Source organism: Lepus europaeus, chromosome 3 (genome assembly GCF_033115175.1).
Source record: "Lepus europaeus isolate LE1 chromosome 3, mLepTim1.pri, whole genome shotgun sequence".
NCBI classification, from domain to species: domain Eukaryota; kingdom Metazoa; phylum Chordata; class Mammalia; order Lagomorpha; family Leporidae; genus Lepus; species Lepus europaeus.
This window is the reverse complement of record NC_084829.1, coordinates 34,919,881-34,934,132: the sequence shown is the minus strand read 5'-3', so window position 1 is coordinate 34,934,132 and position 14,252 is coordinate 34,919,881. Positions and strand designations below refer to the sequence as shown.

At 64.4% G+C, this 14,252-nt stretch overlaps 1 protein-coding gene across 2 annotated transcripts in view; it reads left to right on the top strand.

Annotated features, from left to right (window-relative positions):
- Positions 1-9,963: 9,963 nt before the first annotated feature.
- The window catches only part of GRM4 (glutamate metabotropic receptor 4), an 84,896-nt gene continuing 80,607 nt past the window's right edge, over positions 9,964-14,252 (top strand). For both annotated transcript variants that reach the window (XM_062187445.1, XM_062187444.1), the window contains exon 1: positions 9,964-10,482. In XM_062187445.1, the coding sequence (XP_062043429.1) occupies positions 9,964-10,482 (519 nt within the window). The remainder of the gene's footprint in view (positions 10,483-14,252) is intronic.

The following is a 14,252-nucleotide window of genomic DNA, read 5'->3' as shown; positions in this document are numbered from 1 at the left end:
CGGGCCTTCCGGGGGTGGAGGTGCGGGTAGGGGTGGGCGCCCAGGTGCTCTCTCTTTAAAAGGCTGGCGGAAGCGCCGCGCGCTCGGCCCGCACTTGCAGCGCAAACTTGCGGGGCTGGGCTGGCGCCTCGTCGGGTGCGGCAGCGGCTGTGGGCGCAGGGGCAGCGGCTGCGGCCCCCTCGCCCGCTCCCGCCCCGCCCGCAGCCTCTCCTCTCGCCGTCTTCCCCGCTCTCCCCGTCTCGCGCTCCCTCTCTCGCTCGCTCTCATTTTTTTCTTTGCTGCTGCCGCTGTTGCCGCTGCCGCGGCGCCGCTAGGCGCCCGCACCCCGGCGGGCAGCGCTCCCTGGCCGGCTCCCGCTCCGCTGCCTTCCCAGCCCGGAGCCCGCTGCCGGACCCAGTCCCCGGAGCCTCCTGGCTCCTGCTCGCTCCGGCTCGGGCGCCGGGCTCCGCGGCAGCAGGAACGGGGGCTTGCCGCCGCTCGCCAGCTCGCTCTCGCCGGAGCAGCCGCCGAACGCCGCGGGCTTGGCGTTCTCGCCAGCTCATCCCTGCTGCGTCCGGGACTCCGGGCGGCTCCGCGCCCTGCTCGGTCCGCAGCGTCAGCGCCGCCCGCCGCGGCCCGGGCTCCGGGCACCGCGAGCACCGCGAGCACCGAGCCTCCGGCCGCCGCCTCCCTGCGCCCCCGGGGCAGGCGGGCGCGCAGCCGACCCCTCGCCGCGGCTTAAACCTCGCCGGCGCGCGGTGAGTTGTGGCCCGAAGGGGACGGGCAGCGAGGACCGAGCCCTCCGGCCTCCTGGGACGCGGGCTGCGGCGGGGACTCCAGGGCTCGGGAGGTGTCCTTCGGCGAGCTGCCCGGCCGGCAGCGCCCGGAGGAGCACCGGCCGACGGAGTCCTCGGGCCGCAGGGCGCGGGACCCCGACCCAGGGGCTCTTCCCCTTGGGGTAGCATCTGCTTTTCCAGAACCTGAGGGAGGGCATGGAAAGCGGCTTTTTTTTTTTTTTTTCCCTTTCGGGCTTGGGAAAGTAGCGTCTGGACAGGGGTTCTGTCGGGTAGCAGCGGATGGAGGGTCTTGCCGCCCCTCTGCGGACAGGCAGGGCCGGCGGGGGCGCGGGGCAGTATCTGCCCCTCGTCTCCCGCCGTCTCTCCCCGAGGGAGGGCAGCGCCGGCTTCGCGCGCCTGGGCTCCCTTCCCGGCACCGCGTCTGGCTCCCGTGCCGTCCCAGCGCCGCCTTCGCCACCGGCCGGAGCCAGCGACCCCCCTCCCCTTACAGCCGCGGCGGCTTGGGGTGGCGTCCCAGGGCCTGGGGTCTCCCCGCAGCGCTAGCACCTGAGGGTCAGGCTGTCTCCGGACGCTCGGGGCCGTCCCTACCCGGGACCCTGATGAACCGAGTCCCCGCGCGGCAATGGGGCGCGTGGGCTGCCGAGTGTGTGTGTGTGTGTGTGCGCGCGCGCGCGCGCGCCTGGGTTGGGGGTCCCCGCTGCGGGGTCGGTCTTCCCCGGCGCTCGCGGGCTGGTGGCGTCCCCTCCCCGCGCGGAGGCGGGGCCGGGAGGGGGGAGGCCCCAACTGCGAGGGGCGCCCCCGCACCGGGCGGTCTGAGGCTGTTTGTGCAGAGCTGGGGCAGCCGCGGCGGCGGCGCGGGGAGTCCTGAGGCGCGGACGGACGAGCGCCCCCTGCCCCTAGGCCCGGAGTGATGCCCCCGCCCTCACGGTTCGCTCCTCTCCGAGGAAGCTCCTCCTTCCCCCATCTCGCCGCCTTCGCTGCCCGCGGCGCGGGGAGAAGGCTGGTTCTTCCAGACGTCCACCGAGCCGGGAGCCGGGCTTGTCTCGCTGGGCTGCCCCGTTGAGCCACGTGTCTGCCAGCCCCTCTATCCGCCTGGCAGGAAGAGGGGGTGACGGGAGGGAGCGTGGGCAGGTGCGTGCTTCCACCTGGGAGCGGGCAGAGGGCTCACAGGGAGGCCCTGGGTGCCCGGCACCCCCATCCCACAGCCTGCTGCTCTGCAGCGCTGGGCCTCACAGCCCCGGGGCCAGCCCCTGGGGACGGCCCTGCGTCTGCCCCCTCTCCCCTACCCACAGGGGATGCTGGGTCTAGGACTTTGTAGCTAGCAGGGGAGCTTCCTGTCTGTGCAGAGTTCCCACAGAGCAGTCTGGAGGCTGCTGGGTGTGGCACCCTAGGGCAGGGGGCTGCTCTGCTCTGTGGGCAGACCTGGAGGCTAGCGGGGAGTGGGGTGCAAAGCCGTTGTCCCCCTGACCCTGACACTCACACCCCAAACTTCCTGGAGGGCTTCCCCAGTCCTCAGCCAGGGCCTTGTCCTTGGAGAGGTGGGGGGAGCTTTGAGCTTCTGTTTGGCTGGGGCGCGCACCTGTGAGTTAGGGCACCACTGTGGAAACCTCTCCCTCAACTTCTGTCTTCAGGCATAAGCTTTCGCCCACCTGCCAACACCTTCACACCACCAGGACAGAAATACCCAGAAAGTTGTCCCCTACCCAGGTCTCAGTCACTTCTTGGATTCTCTGGCCCAGATGGGTTTGCAAGTAGGAGACCAGGAGGGAAGGTGGCAGGGCTGCACGGGAGGAATGCCCCCCCTCCACACCTTGGGCGATTTGCAGGAGGGGGGGCAGCAGGTCCTGAGCAGGCAGAGTTGAGCTGCGCTCCCGCCTCTGGCCTAGTGTGGCTGCTCCTCCCTCCCACTCCCCCCACCTGCATCTGGGCGGCTTCATCCTGGCGGCAGCAATGACGTCTTAGGGAGGCAGCGCCTTGCACAGCACCACGGCAGGCAGCTGAGGTAGCCGGCCTGGGAGCCAGCCACGTGCCACCAGCCAGAACGGGCCGGGGGTGGGGTGGGGTGGGCTCTGCACACCTGCTTCCTGGGTGTCCACAGCCCGGCCTGCAGGTCCCCGCCCTGCTGCCAGCAGGGAGAGTGGGAGCCGGCTCCCGAATGTTGCAATTACAGCTAATAGTCGAGTCCTTTCCCTAGACAAGTGTGGAGCCGGCAGCCCCTAATTACCGCCCTCCCCAAGATCTCTGCCCACCCCTGCTGTCCTCCTCTGCTCGGCCTGGACCCCAGCTTTGCAGCGGGCAGCCTCGCCGGCAGCCCGGGCAGCTGGGCGGCCGGCTGCCTGGGGAAGGTTATCTCCCTGCTGCAGAGTGGCGGCCGCCTCCGCTGCCCGGAGAAAGGCGTGCAGGGAGCTGGCATCTGGGCTCTGGCCCTGCTCCCCGAGGCTGGCAGGAGAGGCTGACCCGGGGGGGGGGGGGTGCTGAGGGGCGGGCCCTGGGCTCTGTGGGCCTGGTGCTGGGGGGCTCGGCATTATGGCACCGGCCCCTCCCCTCGATGATGGCTCATGGGAATAACGGGAGGGCTTCCTTGCATCACCTCTGCCCTAGTTAGCAGGAGACTCTGAATAATGAACTTAGGGGCTGCCTTGCCTTTGGCCCTTGCAATCTTCTCTTCCCATCCTGAGCCCTGCTCTGCTCTCCCTCCCTAGGCCGGTAGCCACTTGTTCCTCACCGGCTTCCTTCTCCCCTGACCTGCCTTCCTTGCCCTAGCTTGCTCCCGGGAGGGCCGCATAGAAATGGAACTTGTATAGGAAAGGTGAGGCCTGCTAGTAGCCCAGCCCACAGCCCTGCCCACCTGCCTCCTGGTCCGTGGCCCAAGAGAGGCTCTTCTCCCGTGTCTGTATTTCTCTTGGCTCCTTGGAGCACTGAGCGCCACGACAGTAGAGAGCGCCCCTTCAATTAAGGCCGCTGGCCCCCGTGGCCGTGTTTGATTAGGAACCTCACTGTTGAGGTTGTGGGGCGGCAGTGAGGCGTAAATATCTGTGTACGCACGTCTGTTAAATAAGTCGGGAAACGCAGTGCATGATGACATTATCTGGCCCCCGCTCAATTAGGGAGATAGCATCTGCAGTGCCTGGGACATGCCGGCCCATGCTGTTGGGCGGCTGAGCCACTGCACTGTCTCGGGAAGCCACCCGGGGCCTCCAGGAGGAGGGACTGGCTGCCCGTCACTGGTGAGACTCTGGTGACCGGAGTCCCGAGAGAGCTCAGCCGGCTGTTCTCCCAGGTGGGGGCCGCCGGCCTCAGGACCGGGAAGTCGGTTCTGCCTGCTTCTCCCAGCCCTCCTTCTGCTCCTTAGGGAGACAGAAACCGGACCTGGGACCTGTTTTCTGGCTGGGGCCATGGCGACAGGGCTATTTTGAGGTTTAAATATAGGAGTAAGACCTGGGGACTCGACCTGGATTCTTGGCTTCTCTGATGTCGCTTACTGTCCCCTCTTGAGGCCTGGCCTCTGTGGCCTGGGGGCGGGAGTCTCAACCTTGGCTAAGCCAGCGGCTCCAGCTTTCCAGGGCAGTGCTGGAGCTGGGGTGGGGAGCTCTGGCGGGAGGAGGGGAGGCAACAGCAGCAGCGATGCCCGCAAGAGCACCAGCCGTACGCAAGAGCATCAGCCGCACGCACTTGCCCACTTGGATCTTGTGCTGGAAAGGGAGGGAGGGAGGTGTGGTTGGGGCCACGTGGGAGTGGGGGCCTGTTGCTGGGTGGAGACCTGGGCAAGCTGAGCATGGCAGCAGGGTCCCGGGTCTGGGCGAGGGGGAAGGTCAGTGCCGGGCACCTGCTGGGCTGCACTGCTGGGACCAGGGGCCGATGGGAGGAGCTTGTCTGGCTGTGCTCCAATCCCGGAGCAGTGACGTGAACCACTGTGGTCTTCGCAGGTGGCCGTCCTGGGCCTTGTCGCTGCTTGTCGCTGTGCTCATCGTACTCCGGTGGCCCCCGATGTCCCTGTCCACACTATGATCCCTCAGGGCCCACTTGTCGTGTGCTTGGCACCATCTCACGTCCTCATGTCTCTCCCCTGTCCCACTGCCTTCCAGTCCCTTGAACACCAGATGTGTGTAAGTGCTCGCCCACCCCCAGCCTTGGCTCTTGCTGTTCTCTCCACCTGGGTTGTTCTGCCCTCCAAGAGAGACACACGCGTGTTCACTGCTTTTAATCTCTGAATGCCCCCTCCTCAGAAGCCTGCCTGACTGCCCTCTCCCAGGAGAGCCTCTCTGGGGTACTCCCCAGGCCCTTGCTTGCTCTCCCAGGCTCTGCCCCTGAGGGCTGCACGGCGCTGTGTGACGGGGTACTCACCATCTCTCCCACAAGTCAGGTGTTGGGAGCTGCTCCGCCCGTGTGTGATTGGCCAAGCAGTCGTGGCGGTGAATTGCACATGCGTAGCCTCGCAACAGGCATCTCGGAATTCAGTGCAAGGCGAAGACCCCCTACCACGGGCTGTGGCGCTGGCTGCTTGTCTAGGTGTTTATTGAACATTTTCTGTGTTCTGAACCTTGGACTAGGCATAGGTGATGCAGAGATGAGGCTGGTCCGGTCCCCACAGGCCCTTAGTATGTCCTCAGGCTCCTTAGTATTAACACGAGGGAGGGTCTGTGACGTTAGCTGCAGGGGGAGTGGTAACAGGAATTGGAGTAATCAGGGCAGGCTTCCTGGGGGAGGAGAGAGCTCAGCTCTGTCTTGAAGGGAGGCACTCACAGGCAGGGGCATGGCAGGGGCCATCGGTTTCAAGTTTCCCCTCCTTTGTGCCCACTGGTATTAAGCTAGGGAGCTGCTGCAGCCCTGTTGCTCCCTGCTCCCTCACGTGTCCCCCCAGTGCCTCCCAGAGCACGGCCAGCACAGAGCAGGACAAGGAAGGGCTGGCCTGTGAGGTGGGGTCTGCGGTGTTCCCTGGCCAGGCCGACGCGCTGGAGCAGGGCAGGGGCTCAGTGGGCAGGGGGCTGGGGAGCCAGACCTCCAAGAACCCTCCACCGCGTTCTCAGGACGCGGCGGTGCTGGGTGAGAGCCTGGGAACTCCTTGTGCAGAGCAGGCCATGGCCAGCGAGACGCCCCCGATAGCCCGGTCAGTCCTTCGTGGCCCGTCTGAAGCTCTGGCCCGATGGCCACCGTTAGACCGTCCGTGTGTGGTACAGAGCTGTTGACAGGCAGGTCCTGGAGACGCAGCAGCGGAGGCCCTGGGTCCTGAGCTCACATCTCTGTCACTGTCTTCCCCATGCCATGCTGGGGAGGCCAGGCCCGGCTGGCTGGGGCGCCCGGGGATCCGAGGAGCACGGCCTGGCCCCCAGCGGTGGTGGCCCACGTGGCGCCGTGGCTGTGCCTATGACCTGCTTTCTGGTCTGCACCTTGTGCAGAGCACACGTCTGCCCAGCCAGCTGAGGGTCCCCCCCCCCAGGTTCTTTTCCTGTCCTGGGGAGACGGCAGTGGCAACTTTGATGTCCAGTGTACGCAGCTTCGGAGGGTGAAAGCAGTGTCCCCTGCCACCCCTGCGGATGCCTGCGTAGCACCGGGGGTGGGGGCAGTGCAGGGGGGAAGGAATGCGAGAGGCAGTGGAGGGAGCTGGGGTGAGGTGGTGAGCTGAGGGCAGGGGCTCCCCCGAGACCCCACGGAGCAGGCCTGCGAGGTGCTGGGTGCCCCCACCCCCCAGGCCTCCCTGCCACGGGACCGGCCCTGGAGCTGCCGGAGCCAGTGTCAGGTTTCCTCTGTATTTATTAGCGTTTTATTCTGGCCTGTGGGTTTTGTTCCATTTCCTTCGTTTTGGGTGGAAAAGTAATTGGGGGCTGAGAAAGTCACGGCGGTTCGTAGGACTGGTGGTGGCGTGTGCCCTGTGGTTCTTCCTGGCTGGGCCGAGAGGCAAGGCGCCACACTGCATTAGGGCGGCGGAGCGCCTGCTCCCCAAGCCTGCAGCCTCACCCAGGCCCTCCCATGTCAGGGAGGCCTGCGCGCAGCTGGGTTGGGTGGGGACGTCCTTTGTGCGGGGAGGGGGTAGCTGGCCATTGTCCCCCCAGCTTCCCTCATGTCCCCATTCACAGAGAATGTTCTGGAACACCCAGCTGGCCTGTGAACTGTTGCTGCCCTCTGCGCTCAGCTCGCCTCATCCCTCCCAGCCTAACTCTGTCCTCTGTGGGAGCCAAAGATTCCAGCAGGGGCTGGAGCGGGTGGAACAGGAGGAGAGGGAGGAGGCGCCCACCTGGCTGGGGGGGGGGGGCAGGCGCTGGGGCTTGTACTGGCACACTCCCGGGGGATGCCATTGTTCCTGGCTGTACTGGAATGTGTGTGTGTGTGTGTGGGGGGGGGGGGTGATCCCTGGAGACTAGGGAAGGGGCCTCGCAGAAGAGCCCCTGCTAACCGGCCCCAGCTCTCCCTTCCTGGGCAGAGGCAGGCAGGGCTGGGGTGGGAGTGGGGGGCAGAAGGGAGCACTGAGCCTGGGGCAGCTCCCACTCCCACCCGCCCCACCCCTGCCTCTGCTCTCCTGGCTCCTTTCACTCGCTGGGTATTTTTACTTGCTCTTGTTCCTGTTACACGATCAAAGGAAGGAGGGGAGGCTAAAAGCGGCTTTGCCCAGCTCTTTGGAGAGGTTCAGAAAAGGCCGGCCTAGCTGGGCAGGGTTGGGTTGGGCCCGGCTGTGGTCAGGGGCCTGGGGACCTAGTCCAGGGAGCGAGGCCTTGTGGAGGTCTGAGCAGCTGGGGGCAGGGCCTGAGGCTGGGGGCTGCAGGTGCTTGTTCTGCTCTCGGAGGCCCTCCTCCCGTGGGGCCTGTCCTACCCTGAGCTTGTGCGTGCGCACTGTGCTCAGCCCAGCCGCGCGCAGGCCTGCAGGAGAAGCCGGTGGTGAGCCCCCTCAAAGGATCTGTGTCGGAGGCTGCTGTGCACCCGTCTCGCAGCCTGAATCTGCTCTGCTGTAGCTTCGGCACACGGCTTGTCACGATGCCCAAAATCCCTCTGTTAGAAACTGACGGGAGCCAATCGTGAACTTACAGGATGCTGTAGCTGGCAGGGCCGGAGAGGTGAGGTGGGCCGGCCTGCTGGGGGCCCTGGGCAGCCTGTGCAAGCTGTGGGCCAGGCTGTCCGTCACGGAAGTGCTGGGGGTGCCCCAGGTCTGAGACAGGGACCTGATTGCCCTTAGCAAGCACTCCGGTATGGGGTCCTGGCTGCTGCTCTCCTTGGGGCAGCATGGCGGGCAGCGCACAGGAGGCGTTCATCGTCTCCATAGCGTGCTGACCCCTGCCTGCACCCAGGCTGGTCGGCCACACCGCCCCGGCATGGCCACAGTGGACAGCGAATGCCTGCAAGGACAGTATGGCCCCCAGACTGCATTTTCCTCCGGCTCTCCTGTTACACAGAAAATGAGGACTGGCAGGGACCTGCCTCTAGCACGGGCAGTGGTATCAGGACCCTGGGATCTCCATGCAGGGGCGACCCCGCTCCCTGGAGCAGGTCGTGAGCCTTCCCTGGAGCGCTGGCTCCCAGCTCCTGGCTGCAGGACAGGGGGGCATCGGGGGTTCCTCCTGGCTCGCTCTGCATGGGTGGTGCTGACTCTTGGTCTCGAATGCGGTATGCCTGCCTGCTCTGTGCCTTTGGGAGGTCCCCCTGGGTCACCTGCAGGACCGGGCCTGGGGAGGTGAACAGCCGTATTCTGGCCTCTGAGGGGTGGAAGTGGAAGGAGCCTTTTGGTGAGGGGTGGGGCGGGAGGCCGGAGCGGCTCAGGAGCTGCCCCATCCCCCTTCCCTTGGCCCAGAACTGGGCAGCTGGGGCCTCTGTGGGGAGAGTGACTGGTGGGGGCGGGATGGTCCGAGGCCTCTGCTGGGCCTTCGTGGTTTTGTGCAGGTTTCTTGGGGAAACCTCTCTGTCCCAACCCCAGCCCCTCTTCCGGCCACCCGGGGAAACTGAGGCACCAGATGGACTAGTGGCTTGCAGGTCTTCATTTGAGAAAACCCACAGGGATGGGCCCCCAGTCAGGCCCTGACTCAGCTCCCAGCCCTTTTCCCTGTGGTCTCCTAAGTGGAGGGGAGGGAGGATGCTGGCTCTGAGCAGGGAGGCTGGGGTGAGGGAGGGAACCCTCAGGGGAAATTAGCCCAAATTAGCAGTGAGAATGAGGAAGAGCTGGTGTTCGCTCCTCTCCCCTTGCAGATAAATATTTAATCACAACAACAATAATCACTGCGATGATCATAATAATGTGCAGTGGCTGGACCGTAACCCGAGCCCCAGTCTCAGCGGGAGGAAGTAGGGTGGGGGAGGGAGAGCAGTGGGGGCTTTCTTCTCACTCAGGGGCCCTGGCCTGGGGGCTGTGCAGCTGGGCTGAGAGGCGGAGGGTCCCGTCAAACTTCTTGATTCAGGGGGCAGATGGAGGGCCCCGCCCTCAGCTGCTCCCGGGCCTTACAGGGAGCGCCTCCCGGCCTGCCGGGGCTGGTTTCTCCTCCAGGAGCCCCCTGAGAGCCCGCGTGTCGGCAGCCTGCTCCCCTGCCCTGGCCTCTGTCTCCCCGTGGGTTGGGCCTGGGGGTGGCTGTGCCGAGGAAGGCTGAGGCTGTTCCTGGGCAGTGTGCTGATGGCAGCGGGAACAGGCCTTGGACATCTTCAAACATGACCCAATTTCTGCCTTAAGCTCTCTCGTTTCGACCGGAGTGGAGCCGCAGCCGGGAGGATACCAAGTTCGGGAGATTTATGGAGTCTTTGGTGATAACCTCCGGCATCTCCTTCTCCTCGGCTCCTGACGAGCGACCAGAATAGCTAATGTCTTCTTGGGGCTTCAGTTTGATATCCTTTCCCTCTCTCTCTTTCTCTCTCCCTTCTAAGGTTGGTAGGAGGAGAGGAGCCGAGCTGTTTCCTCCTTGATGCCAAGATACGCCAAGCTGGGAGCACCCTTCCCTCCCCGCAGTCAGCCGCCAAGCACAGGCCCGCAGCACTCGGGGGCCGGGACCTGCATTTGCCCGCAACCCCAGCCGCTCGCTGCCGTCTGTGGGCCGGGACCCTGTGGGCTTCTCAAAGAGGAGGCAGTGGGCGAGAGCCTCAGCATGGGTCAGCCCTCCGGCCGCTGAAGCGGCCCTGCCCATGCGTCCCCAGGCTGCCGCCGCTGCCGCCGTGTGGCCAGGCACCTGCCGGGGCTAGGAGTGGGGCCCGCTGTGCATGGGGCTCTAGGGAGTCCAAGATGCCTGGGAAGAGAGGCGGGAGCCGGTGGTGGGCACGGCTGCCCCTTTGCCTGCTCCTCAGCCTGTCCGGCCCCTGGCTGCCCTCCTCCCTGGGGAAGCCCAAGGGCCACCCGCATATGAACTCCATCCGCATAGATGGGGACATCACGCTGGGCGGCCTGTTCCCCGTGCACGGCCGGGGCTCAGAGGGCAAGGCCTGCGGAGAACTGAAGAAGGAGAAGGGCATCCACCGGCTGGAGGCCATGCTGTTCGCCCTGGATCGCATCAACAACGACCCGGACCTGCTGCCCAACATCACGCTGGGCGCCCGCATTCTGGACACTTGCTCGAGGGACACCCACGCCCTGGAGCAGTCGCTGACCTTTGTGCAGGCGCTCATCGAAAAGGACGGCACGGAGGTCCGCTGCGGCAGTGGCGGCCCGCCCATCATCACCAAGCCTGAGCGCGTGGTGGGGGTCATCGGTGCTTCGGGGAGCTCCGTCTCCATCATGGTGGCCAACATCCTTCGCCTGTTCAAGGTCAGTGCCCCGTGGCCGGCCGCAGCCCAGCCCCTTTCTCCTCTTCCTGCCTCCACGGGAGAGCGTTTGTTCCTAGGGTTGAGGGTTTTGGAGTCGGCCTGCCCCAGTTCAGGGTGTTGTGTGGGAGGGCGCTGACCGTGGTGCTGAGCTGGCAACCCAGGCCGGGTCCGGGTTCCTCGGTACTCTGCTGGGACAGTCGGATCCAGGGCGGAGGGAGGAGGGGGCGGCGGACGGAGCGAGGCGGAGATGCCAGAGCGGAAGGTGGGTGGTGGGGACTGCCAGGGAGAGAAGGTGAGACCCTGCTTTCCCGTTGTTTTCAGCACCCGCAGTCCCCGAGGAAAACGCGTTTTCCTTCCGGGTACTTGAGGAATTCCCTGGTGGCCTTGCTGCCGTGACTATGGCGAGAGAAGGCACCCTCCTGTTGGGGGGGGGGGGGCTGGGGCTTCGGGATAGAGGCTGCAGACAAGGCCGGGGGAGCCGGGCCTGGCGGGAGACCCGGCCTCTTCCTGTCTCGCTTCCTCCCCTCTGCCCTTCTTTCTCGCACACCTTCCTCCCTTTCCTTCTGAAATCCCTCCCTGCCCCCTCCTTGCCGCCTCCCTTCCTCTCTTCCTGGGGCAAGAGCTGCTGATTTGCAATTCAATTGGAGCCAAGTGCTTCGCTAAGCTGCTAAAACAACTGAAAGCTACCGGGTAGAGAGAAAACATTACAAGCATTTTACCAATAATTACGTGCCCGCCTCGCTCCCTCTCTCTTGCTCTTGCTCTCGCGCTGTCTCTGTGCTCGCCTGGTTTGCTCTGTGTGCATGTGTGAGCGTGTGTGTGTGTGTGTGTGTGTGTGTGAGAGAGAGAGAGAGAGAGAGAGAGACAGACAGAGAGACAGAGAGAGAGGGAAGAGAGACTGGAGAGCATGGGGCACAGAGGAAGCCGCTGGGGTCCCTCTTTGCCCTGGTGTCAGTTTCTCAGCCTCTAGAATTGGGAGTGGACTGGGAGAGGCTGCTGGGCGCTTTGCAGGCTGGGAAGAGCTGTGGCTGATCCCTGTCACCTGGCCCCTTTGTGGGACTGCCCTGATGTGAGGCCAGGGCTGGAGAGGGGTGCATGGAGCGGACGGTTCTGTGTGGGGCCGGGGACAGTGGTGGTGAGGACGGGGCTGGAGCTCTCCGGTCACAGGGCAGGCGGGATGAGGGCGCTGCCTCCTGTGTGCACAGCATCTGTACATCCCTGCTGTGCCGTGTGGTCCCGGAGTCCTGGCCTTGTCCTGGTGACAAGTGTTGGAGTGCTGGAGTGTTGATTTGACTTGGTGATCTGGGTGCAAACACATTGTCAACAGCAAAACAAATGAATGTCTCCTGCAGAGCACAGGTGTGTGAGGCAGGAGGCCTTCAGCAAACCCTTGGGACTGAGTCGTTGCTGGGCCCATCCAGGGCTCCCACCCCATGGGCTGTGCCCTACGGACTGGAGACCAGTAAGTTGGAGGGGGGGCCCTCGGGCCACTGAGTCTTCACTGAGTCACTGGGCCCAGGCCTAGGAGGGGAGGCAGCCTGGGTATCTCAGAAGAGGGGACAAGCCCTGGACAAGGAGCACAGACCCCCAGCCTGCAGGAGGGCCACACCACATGTGGCGCTTTCTCATTCAGTATCTCTCCCCATCTGGGCCTTCTAGAAAGTCGGTAAACAGCCTGCCCTGGGAGCGATGCCCTGGGTGAGCGGTGCCCTGGGTGAGCGGTGCCCTGGGTGAGGGTCCCTTCTGCCACCACCCAGAGGTGAGGAGGTGGAGAGGCCCAGGGCAGCCGAAGGGTGCAGAAACTCAAAGAGGCGTCCCCTGGCAGCGTTGGGTTTCCAGACACAGCTGTTTGGGGATGAGGCATCAGTGCCCACCCTTACCACGATTGGCGGGGCTGCACTGGGGAGGGGCCTGGGGCCCCTGTACCCGGTGCGTAGGGACAGGGATAGGGATCCCCCCACAGGACTGGGGAGTGGGGAAGGGGTGGTTGGAGGGGGCACGCTGGAAAGAGAGGGAGGGAGTTAGAGAGCTGCTCGAGGGGGCTGCATGAGGCCCCCAGTAATTAAAATAAGGGGCTGGGCTGGGAGCCTAGAGAGGCAAAATGATGCAACTTTAGGGAGGTTGGGGAAGGAGCTTCCAGGAGGAGAGGGAGAGGGAGGGGCCGTGCTGCCACAGACCCCAGCCCCCAGCCCCCAGCCCCACAGGGCCCGCTGCCTTCCCTCTGCCCCCCAGAGGTGGATTTCTGGCGCTCAGCCTGGGAGGAGCTGTGGATTTGGGGATGCTGAACGTGCAGATTGCTGATGGGGTCAGAGCCAGGATACAGAGATACTGGAGGGGCCGACTCATCCTACAGATGTGGAGACTTGGCCCTGAGTGACCCCCAGGGCAGGGCTGGAGCCAGGCCCCGCCCCTGCTGCCAGAGACCTGGCGGCTCCTCCTGGACTTCCTGCTCCGAGAGAGCAGAGTTGCTGGTGGGACTCAAACCCAGACCTTCTCTGGGGACCAGCAGCCCTGGCGCTGGGAATCCACAGGTCTTACAGCTCCCACCCCTGTCCCGCCTCCTCGTTGTAGGCCATTCTCCCAGGACGGGTGGGTGTGAAAAATACCAGGGGTAGTGGATCCAGCCCAGGTCCTGGAGCTGGTCAAGCCGTGTCCATTCAGTGTATTAGTTATTTTCACTATAGCAACAAGCCACTCATGGTGGGTAAAGTTTGTGACTCGGTGGGTTGTCGCTGCTGCAGTTGCCCGCATCGCAGTTTGGAGTGCTGGCTCGAGTCCTGGCCACTCTGCTTCCGATCTAGCTTCCTGCTCATGTGCACGGGAGGCAGTAGATGATGGCGCAAGTGCTTGGGTCCCTGCAGTCTGTATAAGAGACCCCGATAGCCTTTCTGGCTCTTGGCTTCGCATACGCTGTTGCAGGCGTCTGGGGAGTGAACCAGCGGAGGGAAGCTCGCTCCTTCTCTCTCCCTCTCCCTCTCTCTCTGTCACTGCCTTTCAAATAAATAAAGAAGTTTAAAAAAAAGCAAGGCTTGTGGCTGGCTCCGAGGCTCACTTGGTTAATCCTCCGCCTGCAGCGCCGGCATCCCATATGGGCACTGGGTTCTAGTCCTGGCTGCTCCTTTTCCAGGCCAGCTCTCTGCTGTGGCCCAGGAAGGCAGTGGAGGGTGGCCCAAGTGCTTGGGCCCTGCACCCGCATGGGAGACCAGGAGGAAGCACCTGGCTCCTGGCTTCAGATTGGCGCAGCACGCCAGCCGTAGTGGCCATTTGTGGGGTGAACCAACGGGAGGAAGACCTTTCTCTATAACTCTACTCGTCAAATAAAAAGAAAAAATAGACAAAAAAAATTAAAAAAAATAAATTAAAAAAAGCAAGGCTGAGTGACAGAGAGACAGAGTCAGAAGAGAATCTTCCAGCCGTTGGTTTGGTTCCCTCCTCAAACGGCCACAATAGCTGGAAACCATTCGGGTCTCCCGTGTGGGTGGCAGGAACTCGAGTGTTTGAATCATCAGCTGCCTTCCCAGGTGCGGGAGCAGGGAGCTGGGGCAGAAGCAGAGCAGTGGGGCCTGGGCTGTGGCCGAGGAGGTTAAGGCACCGCCTGTGATGCCAGCAGTGCTCTGAGTCCCGGCTGCTCTGCTTCCAATCCAGCTCCCTGCCAATGCGCTTGGGAAGGCAGCAGAGGATGGCCCGAGTGCTTGGGCCCCTGCCACCCACACAGGAGACCCAGATGAATCTCCTGGATCTGACCTTGGCCTGGCCCAGCCCTGGCTGTTG